Below are 24079 nucleotides of genomic sequence, written 5' to 3' on the forward strand. Positions count from 1 at the left end.
CACCCTAGCTACCACATATCATTGTACTAAAAACACTTAGAACATTATAGCAACTGTATAAAAACACACTAGCAACTGCATAGCATTGTAATAAACGTTCATGACAGTTTAAGAAACATTTGAATGTGTTCAGATGCACACAAAGAGACTCACATCACAGCTTGAGGGATTTCCTTTCACTGTTGAACACTGAATTCCACAAATACCTTCAGTCATTTTGACCCTGTTAACATTCTCATCTCTCCTGTCACATTCTCTGCAGGTCGATCTGCCCAAGGAAACTCTCATCTACTTTCTGTCCCTGGAGGTTTGTGCCGCCCTCTATTATTATGAGCTATTCCCAGTAAATAAATCACATTCCTCTGGAAAAACTGTGAGGAGAAACCAGGGGAACAGTAGTGTTGACAGCAGGACGAAGGGTTTCATGAACACTTATTATTAGGAGGGAAATCCCTCTCACTTACACACAGGATGAACAGTTTGTTCATTTAACTGGGCGGTAAAACACAATCGGTTGATCGAGGAACAAACACTGGTGTTGTGTTGAATGATGAAATAGACCTTAAACTAACAGAGCACATAAAAACACCACAACTACTAATTGATGGATATTTTTATGTTTTATAAAGACCGATAAGTATTTTTGTTTTGTCTGATAACTGACAGTCCAAGTCATTTTCCATTAGTCCAATAAAACATATCTAGACATTAAACTAAATAAATGTACTTGAGAAGCAAAAGAAGATATTTGGTTCTCAGAGAAAAACAAGAGACGGTAGTGACGTCACTCTGCTCACATTTAATATATAATTTACCGTCTATAAATGTAATTAATGTTAACAAATGAAACATTGATATCCGATCTCGGTTTCATGATAGCAATCCTCCAGAAACAGTGATTGAGTTATTTGTGCAGGAGTACAAATGAAAACATGCGATATCAAAACGGGACTTTTATTATGAAAACATGCGATATCAAAATGGGACTTTTATTATGAAAACGTGCGATATCAAAACGGGACATTTATTATGAAAACGTGCGATATCAAAACGGAACTCTTATTATGAAAACGTGCGATATCAAAACGGAACTTTTATTATGAAAACGCGATATCAAAACGGGACTTTTATTATGAAAACGCGATATCAAAACGGGACTTTTATTATGAAAACGCGCAATATCAAAACGGGACTTTTATCATGAAAACGTGCGATATCAAAACGGGACTTTTATTATGAAAACGTGCGATATCAAAACGGAACTCTTATTATGAAAACACGATCGCCAGATGAATCCAGTTCGACACACTTTGGTCAATCGTCCATGACAAGCGTTCATTAAAAACATCCAATCGCACTTTTTGTCCATAAATGTGAGAAATATTGATATATTCTCCATTGTTTACATGAGATCTCGCCTTCATCATCGTTCTTCATCAAACTGCAATCTGAGCAGCATTCATGTTGTAAAACTGTTTATGATCTGATATATTAGAGTCTCATAAACAAAACCAGCCCGTCTCCAAAGTCTATTTATAAAAATGTGGCGTAGTTTTATTCATAATAGTCGAGCAGTGTAACGAGAGTGACGTAAAACAGGAAGTGAGGTTGAATCTCGGTAACAGTTTGTCGTATCGAAACGAAACTTGTTATGCTTCATCAAGAGCATGATCTGAGGCTGCATGCAAAGATTGGTGACAGCGCCACCTATGGGTCAAGAAATTTGAAAAATGGCTATTTTTGCCCGTAACTTTTGAAGAATACGACCTAAAATCACATGTTTTGTGTTGATGGAATTATTGGGTCATGAGGATTTCAACAACATCAGCCACTGCCTCTCTGACATATTGATTTTAATCATTTATATGACATTCCGGAATGCATCATTGACATCATGTCTTAAACGTACATGAGTAGTTTGGAGACAGCGCCACCTGTAGTTCAAAAGACTTCCACGCTTGTTTGCGGACTCCGACCTTGGCATGTCTCTTTGCCGATTGCTAATCATGTCAACTGCATGTTTTTATAACAAAAAGAAAATAATTTGTGCTTCTTTTGTTGAGCTTCTAGAATGTATGGGGGTACGAAAACATTTATTGAAAGGGAAAATAAGTTTTAAAAAAATTCCCAATTGGAAAATAATATCTATAAATATTTAATAATATTTCTTGTTGTAAATATAAACCAAATTTTGTTGGATTTCTCTATTGCCATTCTGCTTCTCGTGTAATTCTTTCTTGTTTTAAGGACGTTTAGATGCTTTTTACTGGAAAACAAGACAAAAATACTCCGTATGAAAATGATTTTTGCAGTGGAAGAATTGAACACATGAAGCCGTAGTTAAAGTGTAACAGGAGACAAAGAGAATCAAACTTGAGAACTATTTAAACGTTATTCACGCATATGAATTATGTATGAAATTGACTCGTCATGTGAGCCAATAAAAGAGGAAATATATGAATTGAAATATGTTCTCATAAAAATAGGAAATGTCAAAGCAAGTAGTTTATCTCCATAAAATTATATAGTGGAAACATTCAAAATAGGCATATCTTAACATAAAAATACATATAGATTTGATTTTTCTCCCCAATCTGGAACGCCCAATTCCCAGTGTGCTCTAAGTGCTTGTGGTGGCGTAGTGGCTCGCCTCAATCTGGGCATCTTATCACGTGACTCGTTGAGCGTGTTACCATGGAGACGTAGTGCATGTGGAGGCTTCACGTTATTCTCCGCGGCATCCACACACAACTCACCACACGCCCCACCGAGAGTGAGAACCACATTATAGTGACCACGAGGAGGTTACCCCATGTGACTCTACCCTCCCTAGCAACCGGCCCAATTTGGTTGCTAAGGAGACCTGGCTGAAGTCACTCACCACACGCCCCACCGAGAGCGAGAACCACATTATAGCAACCACGAGGAGGTTACCTCATGTGACTCTACCCTCCCTAGCAACCGGCCCAATTTGGTTGCTAAGGAGACCTGACTGGAGTCACTCACCACACGCCCCACCGAGAGTGAGAACCACATTATAGCGACCACGAGGAGGTTACCCCATGTGACTCCTACCCTCCCTAGCAACCGCCCAATTTGGTTGCTAAGGAGACCTGACTGGAGTCACTCACCACACGCCCCACCGAGAGTGAGAACCACATTATAGCAACCACGAGGAGGTTACCCCATGTGACTCTACCCTCCCTAGCAACCGGGCCAATTTGGTTGCTAAGGAGACCTGAGTCACTCAGCATGCCCTGGATTCAAACTCGCGACTCCCGGTGTGATGGTCAGCGGCAGTACTCAGATACCCAGACCCACGTGATGACTGATATTATAAATCTATACCGAAGTTTTTCAAATAAATATAGTCTAGAATACAGAATACAAGAGAATATTTCAGTTGAATTGGAAAAGCAAAAAGAAGAAGGTAAGCCCTGATATTATATTTCCAATGTCAGCTTAATCAATCAATTAAAAAATGTGTTGAAGTATTTGATGGTTGTTGCTGATATATTGATGCTGATTCCTAATACAGTGTTTTATTACACCGCTCTCTGGAACACTTGATTGTGATTCTGTGGTCAGATATTTGTGTATAATATTGTTTATCTGCTGTTTGTTTTCTCAGTTTGAAAGTGAAGAGATGTTCAACATAAGTGTGAAAACGCTGCTCTCTCGCCTCCCCAAACAGCGGTACCTCAAATCCATCTGTGAACAGATTCACCACTTAAAAATCTATAAAAGGTACGTGCATTTCTACAGCGTTGAAAGCTCATGAGAATGATCTGATATTTGCCAGTTATCGGTGCATTGGTTTGTCGGGTCTCCTCAGAGCACTCTTGTTAATCCAGCAGCCTGACCTGGCGACTTCCCCTCGACAGTTTCCAAAAACACTCGTTTTTATTTAGAGTCATAAAACCTGATCCAAGCGATGGAGCTCATTAAAGATTCATTCAAAGCTCGTCTAGTGTTTTGTCACTGCCCATGTGTAAATGAATCCTCACAGCTGGTGTTGAAGTCACGTCTGTCTTTGAACAGTGATATGATGTTTACGGTCTTAAATGACTCTGGATTGAAGAAGATTCGCTCTGTCAGCTTGTTCTCGCTCGCTGCAGGAGATTCATGCTCTCAAAAGATCATTTCACATGCACTTTTATTACCCGAAACGTTTACGCTGACTACCACACCGCTGGAGTCATGGGTTTGAATCCAGGGCATGCTGAGTGACTCCAGTCAGGTCTCCTTAGCAACCAAATTGGCCTGGTTGCTAGGGAGGGTAGAGTCACATGGGGTAACCTCCTCGTGGTTGCTATAATGTGGTTCTCGCTCTCGGTGGGGCGTGTGGCGAGTTGATGCCGCGAGAATAGCTTAAAGCCTCCACATGTGCTACGTCTCCGCGGTAACATGCTCAACAAGCCACGTGCTAAGATGCGCGGATTGATGGTCTATATTACAAGATAAATGAGCGCTATATTCATACAAATGACGATGATTTTCTGCGTGACAGGTGAATTATCAGTTTTCCATATGCACTTACATGTTATACATGCTATTGCTTATTCAAGGTGATGCGCTTCATTGACATTAGACATTGATATTTGATGATGAATTAACATGGAAGTAAACTATAGCAAATTTAACACATGAACTGTATGATTTGGCTATTGACGTTTGAGTGTTCTACTGAAAGTTTTGTGTCTATTTAGACTTAAAAGTGCCTGAGAATATACCCGTGTAGCTCAGTATGTGTTTGACAGTTGCGTCGTGTGAAAGTAATGAATTCTGTTCTGGATTTGTTGCAATATCTCTTTGATTTATAAAAAAAGAAAACATCAAAATATACTCAATTCTATTATTTTCTAATTGTCTTGTAAATATTACACTATCTGGGCATTTTGTAGATCCATTTGGGAAAATTCCCGTGCATTGAAGGGATTCACTGATGTATCGCCCAATAAAACCATCATTACAGCGGCCACAAGCACGAAAAACTGATCGTTTATTTATACGATGTTACAAATGTACAGAATCAATTATAAAGTTTATAATCAGTGATTAAAACACCTAATAAAATAAATGCTTGAATATATTTTATTCCCATTTTCTCCCAATGCACTCCGAGTCCTCGTGGTGGCGTAGTGACTTGCCTCAATCCGGGTGGCGGAGGACGAATCTCAGTTTCCTCCGCGTCTGAGACCATCAATCCGCGCATCTTATCACGTGACTTGTTGAGAGCGTTACCATGGAGACGTAGCGCGTGTGGAGGCTTCACGCTATTCTCCACGACATCCACTCACAACTCACCACACGCCCCACCGAGAGCGAGAACCACATTATAGTGACCACGAGGAGGTTACTCCATGTGACTCTACCCTCCCTAGCAACTGGGTCAATTTGGTTGCTAAGGAGACCTGACTGGAGTCACTCAGCGAACTCCAGGTGTAATAGTCAGTGTCAATACTCGCTGAGATACCCAGAGCAATTGTTCTGTCAAATGTGAGTTTGGTTGTTGAGAACTGCAAAAACAGAAGTTCAAACCCATTTTGAGAGGAAACGCTTGCGTTTTTGTGTTTCAGGGTAGCTGTGGTGGTTCTTTACAGCTACAGAGACGATTATTATAAGATCCTGCTGTGATTCAAACATCCACGGCACTTCCTGGAGAACTGAAGGTCATTTCGAACAAGAGTCGATGCCAAAGGCTGATTGACAGACGTTTGTGTTGATCAATCAGAGATGATCATGTTTATTGATGAGAAAATACTGTACAGAGCTGAATTTAAAAAAATAAATATTTTCCCTAATCAAAGTTTTCTTTGTGACTTTATTATGGTCATATTTTCATTAATGTAGAACTATACAGACGGCCAATCATAACAGAGGACATTTACATACGTATTAACTCTTTCCCCGCCAAACACAGAATTTTCCGGGTATCCGTGTTTTAGGTGGTATACGGTAAGGAAGACCCGCACGCATGTTTTGAAAGAGTACGCAACTCTTTGATCAAAGAAACAGACTGCGATCGTCTCAAACGTGAAGTGGAACACCATACTAATACTAAAGCACTTATTTGATAAAAATGCCTTTTTCTCAGCTTTTTGTCCAAAATGTTGTTTTTGACAAAACCTACCTCTGTTCAAGTGGCAATAAAAAAAGAACAAATGAAGATAAAATAAAATCGTTTTTTTTTTTTGCCTAAAAGCAGAGGCTCAGATCTTTATTTTGATATATAGCATCTTCATACATTCATGGAAGAAAATATTCTGCGGGCCATTAAAGTTTAGCGAAAATCGTCAAAAACCCTGGCGGTGGCTGGCAACTTTTTTTTAAAAACGCTGGCGGGGAAAGAGTTAACACGTTATTTTACACATGCTATTAACACGTTATTTTACACATGCTATTAACTCTTTCCCCGCCAAACACGGAATTTTCCGTGTTTTATGAAAAAACGCTTACATGTACACGTTAAATGTACAGAGCGCGAGAAATAAAAGCTCTCGGCTCAATCCACAAAATCACTCAAATGGTTCACACACACTTTTTATTTGCCAAAACAAGTGTACAGTTGATCATCTAAGAGGTTTGTATTTACAGGTTGCAAAAGTAAAATAAATAAGCTCGGGCGTATAAAGACAGACAGATGCGAAACGGTTTACAAAATCTGTACAGCAGCTTTGGGTTTCTCTGCTAGCATCAGACCATCAGACGATAATTACGCAAACTAGCATTAATAAATAACTACGTGAAAAAATAAATAAGATACTTTCATCTTCTACTATGCCTTTATTTTGTACATTTAGTAATAGCAAAGAACTGCATTCACTCGAATTCTGCTTTGATTTTAACGTTACGATACAAGCTGCTAAAGGACGTCGTGGGCAGATGTGTGATTGACTTTCTTCTGCAGAACAGTAAAATATCTCAGCTGAGACGGTCCTTATAATGCAAGTGAATGGAGTTTTCTCTATGAAGCTCCAAAAATCACAGACAGTCAGAATAAACGTCATCCATACGACTCCAGCGGTTACATTAATGTCTTATAAAGACACACGATCGATTTTAGTGCGAAAAACATCTTCAAATGTGTTCTGCAGAAGAAAGTCAGTCACACACATCTGAGATCAAAAGGGTGAGTAAATTAGATCATTTTAATTTTCGAGTGAACTGTCCCTTTAAGGATATGAATACTGAAATGCTGTTTCTCACAGTACTGTTATAAACATCATGACAGAAGGCTTACAAGTGACTAACAACAAAACACAACAGAATCGAGAGGTCAGGAAACATGTCCGTCCATGTTGGGAACCTCGACGGTCCCGAGTGCCGGTGTCAAGATCATCTGTATCGATTACACAACTGCCTTTCAAGAGCTTATCTACGGCATCATTTACAGTAAAAAAAAAGTCCATCTGGTTTCTGAACTTCTCAGGCGTCTCCCCAACATGGCACTGAACTCTGCGTCCATGAAACTGTTGTTCCCGCTTTAACGCTCCAAACATCATAAACATTTCACAATACTTCTTTCCTTCGCTCCTGATCAATCAACGGTACGTTCAGGAGTCGCCAGCATACGGAGTTTCTGGAGTGTGGTGTAGAGATGCAGCGAGTGACAGAAAGTGCACTGCAGGCCTTCCGGAAGATGTTTGCGGCGGGAGATTTTAGCGTTGGACCCTGGCGTGTCCGTTGGCGAGTTTGGCTCGTGGGATGGCGATCCGTTCCGGACAGGACGAGCCCACGTCCAGGGGGAAGTTCGCAGTACAATCGCTCTTCATGGTCTGGAACTTGTTGTCTTTGGATGGTTCCATGTACACGACCGAGTTCTTGTTGACGTGCATCTTCAGGATCACCATCTAGGAGACGACGGGAAAGATTTTAGTCCAAAATTACTTTATACACATTCCTGATCAATTCACGTTTGTCTTTGTAATCGTGCTTCAAAAAGTAGTAACATGCTCCGCCTCTGAAACGACTTTCCTTTTTGGATGATGTCATCGAGTCCTTATTTTTCAGACACTTGCATTGTTGGGTAGATTACTTCTGAAATGTAATCTGGTACTTATTACAAAGTGCACGACTGAAATTGTAATCAGTAATATTTCAGATTTCTTTTGGATTGGATTACAATTGTAATCAATTAAAATTACATTTTTAAGGTAGTTTTGTAATTTTGGATTACTTATTGCATGTTTTGCTAATTGTAATCAGTAGTTTTAAGTACCAATTAACATTAAACGTGGTTGATTACATTTTTGATTACACTGCCAATCCATAAAGTAACTAATCTGTTTACACACAGTTTCAAATGTAATGTAATCCAATTACAAGCACTCCATTTTGTTCTATTCTGATTATGTAATCCAGAGTATATGTAATCCATTTATACCCAACACCGGCCGCCGGTCATATCGAGACCATCCAATCACTTCCTGATGGATGAAGCTCTTTTCCCTCTTTAAATGTACCGTTTCACTTACAAATTAAAGTAAAACTGCATCTGAAGTTCAGCCCAAAAAAAAAAAGCTTTCTGATACTAAAACCCTTTAAAGCGCTCGTCTTTGTGATATATGAGATTTATTACATCTCCCACGCCACAATACGTCATGGCATCATTCTGTGCTCTTACGACATCGTCAGTCCTTGAGTAACAATTTGTGCCACCTACAGTAAATTAAATTACTACTAAACCATCAAAACATTAGAGGCGCCAACATGACGCGTCCAAGGCCGCTTCGGACGGGATCTCACCTTTTTGGGTGCGCCGTAGCAGGACATTTGCACCCAGTTCTTCCTCCGGTTGACGAGGACGGCCACGATAAGGAAGATGACGATGGCCAAGAGGATTCCCGCCAGAATCCAGGCTGCTGATTGGTAGATGAGAGTCATCTCCATCTGGCTGGGAGCATCCCGAGACGCACCTCTGTCATCTACACAAGAAGATGTTTACATCAAAAACATAAATCCCACAATATGCCAATATTTCCCTGCACTAATCAGTTTGAGTGAAAACATCTCGGACCTTCCCTCCGCCGCTGTTGTTTGGTTTGGCTGCTTCATCTCATTGTTTCCACATGAGTGAGATGTCGTAACTGTGAGCCAACAGTCATAATCCATACAGCATTCCCATACAGCATTCCCAGTGTGGTAATGTACATATTAACTCATTTATCATGCTGATGATGATGATGATATCCTTTTACATGGAACTAGTCCAGAGGATCTCAGCCGAAACATTAGCAGGCATGTTCTGAAAACAATTAAAATGCAAATAATAAAAGTCTATTGGTCTATTCTAATACTCGATTCTGATCCGTAAAGAGACATGGCAAGAGTTTTATGCCTCTGTTCAAACGACCCCCAGATGATTTATTTTATCATTTGAAAAACATCATTTTTAATTGCTGCAGCTAGAGGGCGCTGCTCGATCGCACATCACTGACTGCAGCAGTAAATGGATGGAGACTGTTTCGTAACACTCATGTTTGTGCCGTTTTATGCCACATGGCGACTTCAATCTTAATTCAGTCATTCGTGCAGCTTTAATTGATACCATAACGATGTCTCAGAGGTCAAAGTCGGCAGGTTTTTAGAGCGTTTTGGACGGTTTTTCCTCAATGTTGTGAAAATGACAAAGAAATGTGCCAATCCTTCTACATCATGTGGCTATTAATATCATTATTATTTCTGAATTATTTAAATTGGAGTTTTAAAAGAGTGTTTTGGGTGTTTTTCTGATTTAAAATAGGCAGAACTCATGCCAGCCATAACAATTCAACGCTGGCATGGATCATGGTATTGACCCGTTTCATGTGGCATCACTGTAGGACTGCGCCGCCATGTTTGTTACCAACAGTTCACATACCTTCAATGTGCTGCGGGATGTGAGAAGCGCTTACATTCATACAGATGGGATCAACACAAACGTATTCTAGTCAAGTGTGCCGCACAAGCCCTCAAAAGTGAAGCCAAAATGTCTCGATCGCCCCCCGGTGGCTGGTCCTAGTATAGGTCATAAGCCCCGCCTCCCCATGTTATTCAACTAAACAATTAAATTACACTTCACATATCTTTTTTCCAAAGATAGTTTCTGTCATTTACTGTCGTTTCTATCACGTTGATGTCATTTCAAGTGTTTGTTTTCAAAATAAGTTTGTTTTAGTTATTTATGCTATAAAACGCTGCTGTGACATCATGATTGACAGCTGTGATTGACAGGTTCTCACTGAAGTAGTCACTGAAGCACCAACTGACTTTTTTTCGGGATCTTCGGAGGACTGAGGAGATTGGAGCTTTAAATGTAATATCTAAATTTCTATAATTAATTATTTCATAAGTCAAAAGGGGCGTGTGCTTGTGATTGATTCAGCGAGAGTGAGGGCGGAGCCTTGATTTTGCGGCTTTACTTCCTGCTCACTACTGCGCAGGTCTGGTCCCGAAATCGCAACTGCGCAGACTCAAGTCCCAAGATGTCAGCGCCATATCGGGACACTGGCGGCTTCAGTTCTCACCAATGGAAAAGAGCGAAGGGGCGTCGCCCATCTTTTTTTACAGTCTATGATTCTAGTACTGTGACTAAAGGCGGGAGCACACGGTATGATTTAGGCTACGATTCTGCTGTCTGAGACTCATTTCGGGAATCCTAAAGTATTTCTCTCGTCGCAGGGCAAAATCAGCAATCTGGCAACGTTCAGTGCAACATGTTTACAATAATAGTCTTTGCCCAAATTTCAGTGGAGGCTGAAGATCATCAGTGTCTGAAATGTAGCATCGTAGCCATACGGTGCGATTGCTAATACGACATCCAGATGAGATATTCCGCCCCTCTCTCGCACCCGAAAAATCCTGCCCCGCGTCAGCACCTCCGTAGCAACATTTTTGCCAGTTCGCTCTACTCGAGCACTTTCAATGTGTCTTTTCATTTTATATAAACTGTTTGAATAAATAAACAAGCAGGAAATACTTGGAGAATCGTGTCACACGTCGGCAATATGAAAGCATTATTCTCCGAATTAAATAATTGCATTTTCTCTACATTTATCATGCATTTACTTTAAATCTGTAAACTTCTTTAGTTTAGATTCACTCCAATTTTATTGCTAAATATATAAATTAAATTAAATAGAAAGATTGAACCATATATACTGTTTTTATGGGATGTTTTAATCCAAATCAGCAAATACATTTGATGCAATTATAGAAATCGACGTCATGTTTGGGAATCTGCAAGCGTGACATATTATCAGCCTTTATGACTGTGCTACATTTTGCGTGGCCGATGGGTTACTGATTTAAAAGAGGAGAAAGACGTACCGTTCACTCACCTTGTTGCACATCGTGCATCTGACATAACGCGCACAGTGTGCCATGGCGATATCAATGCGTTCATATCGTACAGTCTGACAAGCAACAATCGTAAAGGACGATTATAAATTCTAAAGTGTGCACCCGCCTTAAATCAAACCAGAAAACATTTGTGACTTCTGAATGAGCGATAATTACGGCGATGTACCGGTGGGCGCGTGTACTCGCCAGTTTAATCATGGATAAAATACCTTTAACGTTTTAAAAGTTTGCCAGTATTTGCGCAGTCTTCAGACCTGTATGAACTTTTCCATCATAAGCTAATTTTGATGTTTCGCGGGTGTTTTTCAATTCACTACCATCGTTTCCTTCCGCTGATGGTCACAAATATGGCGGCTGTGATGAAGTAGTAACGTCACTGAAACGGGTCAATAAGCGGGAAAATCCACGGCTTTTTTTGGAGTTTTTCACCTCCACATCCTGCATTAAAATAGTTGAACACATATCTAGCCGTGGATTGTCCTTTAATACTCTTACAATGCAGAAGAAAATGTCCAATCAAATTACAGTATTCTATCACTTGGTAGAAGCTCATCAAACATGGACGGGTCATGTGACGAAAACAACAAGAAACATGGTTTGTGTTGATTAAAATGTGTTTATGAATGTTTGGGTTTTTAGAGCTTGACAATCAAGAAACATTTAGAAACCAAAATGGTCAGTTTTCATTTTCAGCGTACGTCGCATTGAAGGAATATTCCGGGTTCAACACAAGTGAAGCTCAATCGACAGCATTTGTGCCATAATGTTGATCGCCACAAAAATGTATTTGAATCGTCGCTCATTAAAAAAATAAATACATTAAAGTGTGACATTTTTGGAGGTTTTAAAGGCAGAAACATGAAGCTTATAACTTAATTATTTAATTTGAAACTCATTATAATTTGACACTATTAGAGATTACATCGTCATGGTGATGAAATTGTAAAATTGGATGTAAATTTACACAGAAAAGGTTAGTAAGCTTTTTGTCACACACATATTGTCTTGTGGCAATATTTTATCATTTTTTTCCCTCCCCAATCTGTAACGGCCAATTCCCAATGCGCTCGTAAGTCCTCGTGGTGGTGTAGTGACTCGCCTCAATCCGGGTGGTGGAGGACGAATCTCAGTTGCCTCCGCGTCTGAGACCGTCAATCCGCGCATCTTATCACGTGACTTGTTGAGAGCGTTACCGTGGAGACGTAACGCATGTGGAGGCTTCACGCTATTCTCCGCGGCATCCACGCACAACTCACCACACGCCCAACCGAGAGCAAGAACCACATTATAGCGACCACGAGGAGGTTACCCCATGTGAGGTTACCCCATGTGACTTTACCCTCCCTAGCAACCGGGCCAATTTGGTTGCTAAGGAGACCTGACTGGATTCACTCACCACACGCCCCACCGAGAGCGAGAACCACATTAGGGCGACCATGAGGAGGTTACCCCATGTGACTCTACCCTCCCTAGCAACCGGGCCAATTTGGTTGCTAAGGAGACCTGACTGGAGTCACTCAGCACGCCCTGGATTCAAACGACGACTCCAGCGGTGATAGTCAGCGTCAATACTCCAACAACTTTCGGGCCAGTTTCTATGTAAAATCCCAGGCTGAATTTCCTTCCCAGTCCGCCCCTGAGGGACGAGCCAAAATTAATTAACGTGGTAATCAAATTTATGCCACAAATGCTGCCGAAAATGCTTAACTTGCATAAAACCTGGAATATTCCTTTAAAACTCTGGCATATGTTTTTGGCCCATGCAGTTCTTGGTAATATTAATGAATGTCCATGTTTGATTTTTAGGCATTTCTGTTCCAATAAACCATCTCGGCACTCAATGTCCAATGTAATAGTGTGTTCAAAGTTACGCCGGAATGATCTTATTTACAAGACGAGCGTATATCAACACCCCCAGGAAGCATTTATGTGTGGGAAACTGGATTTTCTTTGAGGCTTGATTTTCAGAGTTGGCAGAAGAAAAAAGGTGCTTGTCATAATTCAGTTTTACTTGTGGATTTTGGCCAGAACTCATTTGGCTGGTTAGAGGCAACAGGCTTGTGCAACAAAACGACAATCCTCATCAAGCCGTCTGGAGTGATAAAACAGATCATGCATCAACTAAACGCCCAATGCTTTGCTCTTCATTTTGTTGCATTGGTGCTAAAAAAAAGCTTCCTGTCTTTGTCAGAAAGTGAAAAAGAGAAACGGTAATTTTTAACCGTGTCCATTCTACAGTACCTGTAACTGCAATGACTGGAGCAACTGTTGTGATCCGTGCCGTCCGAATCTCTGTGACGGTAGCCGTGGGTTTGGCGTTGGGTTTGGTCGCTGCGGTGGACAGCATTATTGGCACCGAGGTTGTTGTGCCCTCTGCGGACAAGAGAAGCAAAACAATTGCACACAACAATTTCTCTTAGAAGTTACAAGAGGGTCATCAATCTTATAAAGCCATCTTCCAAAACCGCAGCCACACTAGCCGTTAATCACAGCGATCAACGACATGCTGACATTTCCGGCTTCATGATTTATCTGGTTATTTCCAATGCAATTGTTTATGAGTGTAATACAGAGAAAAACAAGCTGATTGCTTACTGCTTGACTCCCAAAATCAAAACAAAGAGATGAATCATTTAAAGGCTGAACAATGGCAGCGTTTGTTCCTCTCAGGGAAAAGCTGATGGAGAGCTTTGCATTTTCTTTCCTCGCATTGAGAGTGGCAGCGAGTGACAGGAAACACGTGTGAATGTGCAGATATCACTGGAATGTTTTCCTGTGGACTGTCGCTGCGTTTGCCAATGAAGTGGTACTTGGGATGGCATCTGTAAAGCCTCTTACTCAAAGTTAAATGTCTCCCAAAGGAATATCATTTGCCATAAACGGAATGTCCTAAAGTGAAAATACATTCATCGTTGACTTGCATGTCATTCCAAACCCATCTGACTTTCTTTCATGGAACACAAAACGAGATGTTAGCAGAACTTTCATGCTGCTCTTTTCCAAACAATGAAGTCATACAGAGACCTGAGGTCATCAAGCTCCAAAAAGGTACCACAAAAGCAGTCCATATGACTCAAATGTTCTGAAGCCATAAGAACAAAATGTACGCCATTATTGCTGACCAACGCTCATCTCTGATCTACAAGATGCACAAGTAATGGCATTTGGCATTTCTTCTGCACCACTTTATATTAGGTGTCTTTAACTAATATATACTAACATTAAAATACATACAATACCAATGTGCATATTGTGTAACTAGCAAAACTCTCAGATTCCCATTTTCTGCAACGGAGTCTGAGGCCATGGTTCTCAGCAGGAAACCGATGGAGTCTGTACTCCAGGTAGGGAATGAGGTATTGCCCCAAGTGAAGGAGTTCAAGTACCTCGGGGTCTTGTTCACGAGTGAGGGGACAATGGAGCGGGAGGTTGGCCGGAGAATCGGGGCAGCGGGGGCGGTATTGCACTCGCTCTATCGCACCGTTGTCACGAAACGAGAGCTGAGCCGAAAGGCAAAGCTCTCGATCTACCGGTCAATTTTTGTTCCTACCCTCACCTATGGTCATGAAGGCTGGGTCATGACCGAAAGAACTAGGTCGCGAGTACAAGCGGCCGAAATGGGCTTCCTCAGAAGGGTGGCGGGCTTCTCCCTTAGAGATAGGGTGAGGAGCTCAGTCATCCGTGAGGAGCTCAGAGTAGAGCCGCTGCTCCTTTGCGTCGAAAGGAGTCAGTTGAGGTGGTTTGGGCATCTGGTAAGGATGCCACCTGTCTGCCTCCCTAGGGAGGTGTTTCAGGCACGTCCAGCTGGGAGGAGGCCTCGGGGAAGACCCAGGATTAGGTGGAGAGATTACATCTCCACACTGGCCTGGGAATGCCTCGGGGTCCCCCAGTCAGAGCTGGTTAATGTGGCTCGGGATAGGGAAGTTTGGGCCCCCTGCTGGAGCAGCTGCCCCCGCGACCCGACTTCAGATAAGCGGTTGAAGATGGATGGATGGATGGAGTTTGAAGTATGGGTCATTTTAGGTGTTGGGTTATAAATGCAGATACTTTAAATGTACGTACAATGCAACAACACATATGTGCATGATAAGTACATTGTATCAAATGCACCTAATATAAAGGGCGTCCATTTGTTCTTTGAAACAAGTCATTTATTTACCCAAAGCAGCCATGGGAATATGCAGTTTGTATTTTTGACAACAAATTTTCAATTTGTGACGCATGTAGAAACTCTTACCCAGGCAGTGTGGGCAGCACTGGCCCTTGCGCAACACTGGTACTCTGCAGCTGGCAGGTGGACAGTGTTGCGAAAAACACTCGACGGTCCCGTTGTGACAGGTGCAGCTGGTGCAGGCGTTGGACTTCCATGATTCACCGGCCAATAGGATTTCTCCATTGGTAGAAATGCAGTATTCCTGTTGGCTGTTGTTGACTGGAAGTTTGGGATTGAGTTTGTCTTCTGTGGGTAAGAAATAGCAAAACGTTTAAGAACTTTTACACCCAATCTCACGCAATACAACATCCTACTCCCACTACATTTTACATTTACATTTATGCATTTGGCAGACGCTTTTATCCAAAGTGACTTACAGTGCACTTATTACGGAGACAATCCCCCCGGAGCAACCTGGAGTTAACTGTCTTACTCAAGGACACAATGGTGGTGACTGTGGGGATCAAACCAGCAACCTTCTGAGTACCAATGTATTATACAGTGCACTTATTACAGGGACAATCCCCCCGGAGCAACCTGGAGTTAAGTGTCTTACTCAAGGACACAATGGTGGTGACTGTGGGGATCGAACCAGCAACCTTCTGATTACCAGTTATGTGCTTTAGCCTGCTGTGCCAATACTTTGTGATATATTGAACCATGAAATTGTAGTAGTGGAAGTCTGTGTTAGACGGTCCTCCTCCACAGCGTTTATTATAGTCTGCTATGTGTTTGAAGAAAAGACTTGTTTAAATGAACCATTCACAGGGGTTTTAACAACTCTACAAACAGAAAATTGTCTTTAATCTTAAGCACAGCTCAAAGTCATTGCCCCTGGGCTATTCTGCGAACAAGCGCTCATGTGAACTATATAAGGAGTCATTTAAATGGGACCAATTCCAACATTCCTGTCGGCAGCCCCAACATTCATCAAAGAGAGTGCCAGACAATCTACATTCAAAAGAGAGATCGGGCGATAAGATCGAGTGTCGCCATTGGAGAAATGAGGATTCCAGGCGGTCATGCGAATCTGAATTGATGGCGAAGCACAAGACTTGTGTGAGCCCTCAACAGAAGGACTGCATAAGAAAACAGCCACATGTGCTTTTTTGCCCTGGGGTTCTTCATAAAACCATCCAGTTTGCCCTTGCCAGTTTATTGTTTTAGGTCAGATACTATGTTGCCCCAAGCAGAGCTTTGTGGGTGTGGACAAAACCACATGTTAATAAAACTACGACTGCCTGACTGTTCTTCACATGAGCCAGAACAGGGTCTGAAATGAACATGTGTGCTATACTCAAGTCTTACGAAGTATGAGAAAGAGACCTAAATTGAAGTCACCAATTGAATGACACCATCAAACATCATTGGTTCTCACACATCATTGCCATCGAGCTATTTTTGATTTCAGAGCAACAGCAGACTTTGTAAACCAGTATAAATGGTTTCTATAGATAAGGTTACGGTGTCCAAACACACTCTTGGCAGTGACGCTTCTGAGTTTTTTGGCACTCCAGAAAAGAACGGCTGTCAGTGGGTGCTTTGGCGAAAATGCCTAAAACAACAACCTATTTATAAAGATTACTCTTTAAATGTCCATTGCAATCAGTATTTGACGTAAATGATCACGGTCATTGCTCTAGTTGGATTTGAACTCTTCACAAAGGAAACAAACTCTGATCGCAAACAGCTGTTTTTAATTTCCAAAGTGTAACTGATGCGACAGATACGAGGCCAAATATGATTGATCAATGATCTTAAAACACCATAGAAGAACTAACAGGACGAACACCGTCTTGCCACCACAGCAGCACGTACTGGCTTCTGTACTCCCTGAAGTAATCCTGTCTATTCAATAACGGTATTTGTGATGAATTAGTGGAGGTACGTGTTACCTGGGCAGGTGTGACAGCAGGTGTCTTTGTTGATTGGCGCATGGCAGAGGACAGGTGGACACACTTCAGAATCACAGAGCACCCGACCCTGTCTGCAGGTGCAGCGCGTGCACTCGTCCAAACTCCACGTCTCTCCTTCCACATAGAGTTCTCCGTCTGGAGCGCGACACACCACCATATCAATCCCTGCCACCTCACCGCTGCCAGACTCATCTGATGCAAAACACACAAGAGTGACGATGAAAACCCAACTAACATAACATTCCAACTACACTCGTAGACCAAAGTGTTGTCAGAGCTTTCAGTGTGGCAAAGAAACGTTCCCTTCATGCTGCATTTATTTGTCACTTTTTTTAGTCACGTTTATTCCCAGCCAACATCGGTCTCAGGTGATCGTGTCATGTGGTCACATGCATTTGGATCAGAAAGCACATTGGACCCATTTACACCTGTATTTATTGCTGTATACTAGTTGTCGGGTCACTCGAAACAGATCCGGGTGTAACTGGGGTCCGAGTGTCGGTACATTGCACGTACCGTCACAGCTGGGGCAGCACTGGTCCGGTCCGAGCACAGGGTTGGCGCAGGTGGGCACTGGGCAAGAAATGAGCACACACATCTCACGCCCAGCGTGACAGTAACAGTCACGGCAGCCGTCGTGCCAGCTGTCACCCTCCTCGAAGCGTCGCCCGCTCTGTGTCAGACAGTAACTGGGCAGCGGCTGAACGTAGGCCATCGTGCTGGACACACGATGATCTGCATCAAAACACAAAATTAACTTGAAAACATTCAACAGGAGGAGCACAATTAATGAGTTAGCTTGGAGAAAGAAAAAAAAGAATAAAACAACTAACATTTTATGACCAACACGCGTCCTGAGACCCCACGTCCATCCTCGTGGCACTTACGTTTTGGCTTCGCTATAGGCCATGCATGATTTAATTTCAAATAAACTGACTGATCTCAGTTCAGGACACCTTGGGCTGTCAGTAAAGGGTTAAACTTTTGATGCACCAAGTCATGTGACAAACATGCACTAAATAGGGAGCAAGGGAGCATCCTATAGCTCTCCTATAACTGTTCTGAGACCAGTGCAGACAGACAGCACACTGGAGGTTAAGTCATGCACTAAATAGGGAGCAAGGGAGCATCCTATAGCTCTCCTATAACTGTTCTGAGACCAGTGCAGACAGACAGCACACTGGAGGTTAAGTCATGCACTAAATAGGGAGCAAGGGAGCATCCTATAGCTCTCCTATAACTATTCTGAGACCAGTGCAGACAGACAGCACACTGGAGGTTAAGTCATGCACTCATTAGGGAGCAAGGGAGCATCCTATAACTCTCCTATAACTGTTCTGAGACCAGTGCAGACAGACAGCACGCTGGAGGTTAAGTCGTGCACTAAATAGGCAGCAAGGGAGCATCCTATAGCTCTCTATAACTGTTCTGAGACCAGTGCAGACAGACAGCACACTGGAGGTTAAGTCATGCAATAAATAGGGAGCAAGGGAGCATCCTATAGCTCTCCTATAACTGTTCTGAGACCAGTGCACACTGGAGGTTAAGTCATGCACTCATTAGGGAGCAAGGGAGCATCCTATAACTCTCCTATAACTGTTCTGAGACCAGTGCAGACAGACAGCACACTGGAGGTTAAGTCGTGCACTAAATAGGCAGCAAGGGAGCATCCTATAGCTCTCTATAACTGTTCTGAGACCAGTGCAGACAGACAGCACACTGGAGGTTAAGTCATGCACTAAATAGGGAGCAAGGGAGCATCCTATAGCTCTCCTATAACTGTTCTGAGACCAGTGCAGACAGACAGCACACTGGAGGTTAAGTCATGCACTAAATAGGGAGCAAGGGAGCATCCTATATGTCTCTATAACTGTTCTGAGACCAGTGCAGACAGACAGCACACTGGAGGTTAAGTCATGCACTAAATAGGGAGCAAGGGAGCATGCTATAGCTCTCCTATAACTGTTCTGAGACCAGTGCAGACAGACAGCACACTGGAGGTTAAGTCATGCACTAAATAGGGAGCAAGGGAGCATCCTATAGCTCTCCTATAACTGTTCTGAGACCAGTGCAGACAGACAGCACACTGGAGGTTAAGTCATGCACTAAATAGGGATCAAGGGAGCATCCTATAGCTCTCTATAACTGTTCTGAGACCAGTGCAGACAGACAGCACACTGGAGGTTAAGTCATGCAATAAATAGGGAGCAAGGGAGCATCCTATAGCTCTCCTATAACTGTTCTGAGACCAGTGCAGACAGACAGCACACTGGAGGTTAAGTCATGCACTAAATAGGGAGCAAGGGAGCATCCTATATGTCTCTATAACTGTTCTGAGACCAGTGCAGACAGACAGCACACTGGAGGTTAAGTCATGCAATAAATAGGGAGCAAGGGAGCATCCTATAGCTCTCCTATAACTGTTCTGAGACCAGTGCAGACAGACAGCACACTGGAGGTTAAGTCATGCACTAAATAGGGAGCAAGGGAGCATGCTATAGCTCTCCTATAACTGTTCTGAGACCAGTGCAGACAGACAGCACACTGGAGGTTAAGTCATGCACTAAATAGGGAGCAAGGGAGCATCCTATAGCTCTCCTATAACTGTTCTGAGACCAGTGCAGACAGACAGCACACTGGAGGTTAAGTCATGCACTAAATAGGGAGCAAGGGAGCATCCTATAGCTCTCTATAACTGTTCTGAGACCAGTGCAGACAGACAGCACACTGGAGGTTAAGTCATGCACTAAATAGGGAGCAAGGGAGCATCCTATAGCTCTCCTATAACTGTTCTGAGACCAGTGCAGACAGACAGCACACTGGAGGTTAAGTCATGCACTAAATAGGGAGCAAGGGAGCATCCTATATCTCTCTATAACTGTTCTGAGACCAGTGCAGACAGACAGCACACTGGAGGTTAAGTCATGCACTAAATAGGGAGCAAGGGAGCATCCTATAGCTCTCTATAACTGTTCTGAGACCAGTGCAGACAGACAGCACACTGGAGGTTAAGTCATGCACTAAATAGGGAGCAAGGGAGCATCCTATAGCTCTCCTATAACTGTTCTGAGACCAGTGCAGACAGACAGCACACTGGAGGTTAAGTCATGCACTAAATAGGGAGCAAGGGAGCATCCTATAGCTCTCCTATAACTGTTCTGAGACCAGTGCAGACAGACAGCACACTGGAGGTTAAGTCATGCACTAAATAGGGAGCAAGGGAGCATCCTATAGCTCTCCTATAACTGTTCTGAGACCAGTGCAGACAGACAGCACACTGGAGGTTAAGTCATGCACTAAATAGGGAGCAAGGGAGCATCCTATAGCTCTCCTATAACTGTTCTGAGACCAGTGCAGACAGACAGCACACTGGAGGTTAAGTCATGCACTAAATAGGGAGCAAGGGAGCATCCTATAGCTCTCCTATAACTGTTCTGAGACCAGTGCAGACAGACAGCACACTGGAGGTTAAGTCATGCACTAAATAGGAGCAAGGAGCATCCTATGCCTCCTATAACTTTCTGAGACCAGTGCAGACAGACACACTGGAGGTTAAGTCATGCACTATAGGACAAGGAGCATCCTATACTCCTATAACTGTTCTGAGACCAGTGCAGACAGACAGCACACTGGAGGTTAAGTCATGCACTAAATAGGCAGCAAGGGAGCATCCTATAGCTCTCTATAACTGTTCTGAGACCAGTGCAGACAGACAGCACACTGGAGGTTAAGTCATGCACTAAATAGGGAGCAAGGGAGCATCCTATAGCTCTCCTATAACTGTTCTGAGACCAGTGCAGACAGACAGCACACTGGAGGTTAAGTCATGCACTAAATAGGGAGCAAGGGAGCATCCTATAGCTCTCCTATAACTGTTCTGAGACCAGTGCAGACAGACAGCACACTGGAGGTTAAGTCATGCACTAAATAGGGAGCAAGGGAGCATCCTATATGTCTCTATAACTGTTCTGAGACCAGTGCAGACAGACAGCACACTGGAGGTTTTTAACCTCAAAGAAATCACGCTGTTGTGTCACGTGACGCGGTGCGGCAGAAGTTTAACCCTTAAATGACAGTCTAGAGTCTTGTGAACAGTATTCAGCTGCATCCAGTTTTTCAATTCAAAGTTGAATTCAAGAACACGTCCCGTGTGAACAGACTCTAATTATACAGGGCTTCATTAACACACTCAGTAAAGTAGCAGTTTTGCACATGCTTCGTTTAGTGCTTGTAATAAACATGCAGAAGAGGTTTATTGTGTCTGCAGCGGCTCACAGTAAAGTGATTAAAGCCCCGTGAGACCAGATGAAGTTTCATGACCTGTGACTCCTGTTTAAACCAGACCAGAGTTCTTCTCTGAACCTTCTATGAATCAAGAAACTGCGTCATTTTCATCCCAGTGTGATGTCAGAGCGTTTACGCAGTAACTCACCGTTGCATTCGCAGATGCTGCAGCCCTTCCTGTTCGTCCTGTAGCCGTCGCTGCAGCGTTTGTCGCAGGTGAACGGGGGCACTTCACACAGCGACACATCTCACAACCGTGTTTGTTCCTCCTGAGGAGAGAAACACCAAAATATGGGTCAATGACGTGATGCTCATTTATTAGTCCAGATCTATAGTGATTGAAAAACACATTGGGGTCAAAAATGTCACGTGGTGCAACCGTGAAGAAAAAAATATAAATGTTTAACTTAAAGCTGGAATTGGGGGTTTCTGGGTATCTCAGCGAGTATTGACGCTGACTATCACACCTGGAGTCTTGAGTTTGAATCCAGGGCGTGCTGAGTGACTCCAGTCAGGTCTCCTTAGCAACCAAATTGTCCCGGTTGCTAGGGAGGGTAGTTACATGGGGTAACCAAATCCTCATCTCAGAAAACCTCAATGCTCCATCTGCTTCTTTTGTAGTAACAATGACACGGTTTTGAAATGGAAACCACCTGGAAAACCGCATGTCTATACTGGCCCATCAGCCAGACCGGCTTAAACCAGCAGAGGGACATCCATTCTGGCCTCTGTTGGCCTTTCCGGCGAGGTGATTAGCAACAGAAACACACTTCTGCGTTCCTGCTAAGAGTTCAAATGCAGTTAAACTTCTAAAGACACATGAAAGAACATCTCACGATAGCGAATAATAACAGACGACACTTTTATGATAATAATGTCGTGATTCATTAAGGTGTTCTGAGCGGAACGACCTGCCTGCTGTTTGTAGAGGCGCGATACACCGTAACCAGACGCTCACGGATCTAACGGGCATCTGGTTGTGTTTCCCTCAGCAGAATATGAGCAGCTTTGAAGAGCAGATGAGAGAAAGACAGCTGAACATCACCTGCTGAGCTCTTGATGTGACTGGAGCCTTCATTTGAATATGAACGGTTTCTAAATGATTTGTAGGAAATGATCATGTGTTCATAGTCATGATCATCTTAAAGGAGAGCTATTATGCCCTTATTACAGTTTGTAATATGAGTCTCAGGTGTCCCCAAATGTGTGTGAAGTTTCAGCTCATAATCCCCCACAGATCATTTATTATATCATGTTATAAACGCCTCTTTTTGGGTGGAATCAACAACACGCTGATATCGTGTGTGTCTCTTTAAATGCAAATGAGCTGCTGCTCCCCGCCCCCTTTCTAGAAGAGGGCTGTGCCTTTACAGCTCGTGCATCGGTTACTATAGCAACAACAAATCAGAACCGATATGACTGACAGTGTAAATACTGGAGTTCAGACGGGACCGGGAAGAGAAATCGTCCCAGGATTTTACACAGCAACTGCCCAAAAGATGAGCGGGGTGTGTTTGGGGATAGGGGTGTTCGCTGTCCTTTTCTGCATATCACAGCACCGTTTTATGGTCCGTTCTGCATAACGCAGCGGCTCATTTTAGCTTATCGCGGACCATTTCGCGGATGACACACCGGCCCGCTCGGTTCTCCCGATGGCCAGTCCACCCCTGATTGGCCCCAAAGTGCGTCGGCCCACCGGGACAATGTCCGGTATGCCAGATCACCAGTCCAGCTTGTCCTCTGCATCTTCAGTGTCTCTGATGCGGGAGTTCATGAAGACTCTTATGTTTACAGCAACAATATTTATTTAATATTTCATATTTATGTTCATTTGGGTAGTTTTGACAAAGTCTGGTTCACGTACGAATTTTTTTTTTTTTAATTCTGATTTACCTCTACCAGGTCAAAAATGACCCAAACGCAATATGGTAAATGGTCTGCACTTATAGAGCGCCTTTTTTAACCTTAGCACTGTGACTCACTGACTGACACTATCTCTCTCTCTCTCTCTCTCTCTCTCTCTCTCTCTCTGTCTCACTGACTCACACACACACTCACTGACTCACACACACACTCACTGACTCACACACGCACACACTCACTGACTCACACACACACTCACTGACTCACACACTCTCACACACACACCAGTGATGTCAGAGCTGCATGTAAGGTGTTAGCCTGTGATTGGGAGTAACTTGAGGTTCAGTGTCTTGCTCAAGGACACTTCGGCATGTGGAGTCGTGTGGGCCGGGAATAAAACCACCAACCCTGCGATTAGTGTCCGACCCGCTCTACCACCTGATCAGCTAGATGACAAATT

The 24079-nt window shown here is 43.0% G+C and overlaps 2 protein-coding genes across 2 annotated transcripts in view; one reads left to right on the plus strand and one right to left on the minus strand.

Annotated features, from left to right (window-relative positions):
* Positions 1 to 5799, plus strand: part of eif2ak4 (eukaryotic translation initiation factor 2 alpha kinase 4) — a 41618-nt gene extending 35819 nt beyond the window's left edge. The window contains 3 exon segments of the mRNA XM_052153463.1: positions 263 to 307; positions 3632 to 3747; positions 5580 to 5799. Of these exon segments, the coding sequence (XP_052009423.1) occupies positions 263 to 307; positions 3632 to 3747; positions 5580 to 5637 (219 nt within the window). The 3' untranslated portion in view covers positions 5638 to 5799.
* A 314-nt stretch (positions 5800 to 6113) lies between these two features.
* Positions 6114 to 24079, minus strand: part of LOC127662264 (cysteine-rich motor neuron 1 protein-like) — a 43968-nt gene continuing 26002 nt past the window's right edge. The window contains 8 exon segments of the mRNA XM_052153395.1: positions 6114 to 7853; positions 8749 to 8927; positions 13585 to 13716; positions 15581 to 15802; positions 17452 to 17664; positions 17989 to 18207; positions 21905 to 21982; positions 21985 to 22025. Coding sequence (XP_052009355.1) covers positions 7662 to 7853; positions 8749 to 8927; positions 13585 to 13716; positions 15581 to 15802; positions 17452 to 17664; positions 17989 to 18207; positions 21905 to 21982; positions 21985 to 22025 — 1276 coding nt within the window. The 3' untranslated portion in view covers positions 6114 to 7661.

This window comes from Xyrauchen texanus, chromosome 22 (genome assembly GCF_025860055.1).
Source record: "Xyrauchen texanus isolate HMW12.3.18 chromosome 22, RBS_HiC_50CHRs, whole genome shotgun sequence".
Lineage (NCBI taxonomy): Eukaryota > Metazoa > Chordata > Actinopteri > Cypriniformes > Catostomidae > Xyrauchen > Xyrauchen texanus.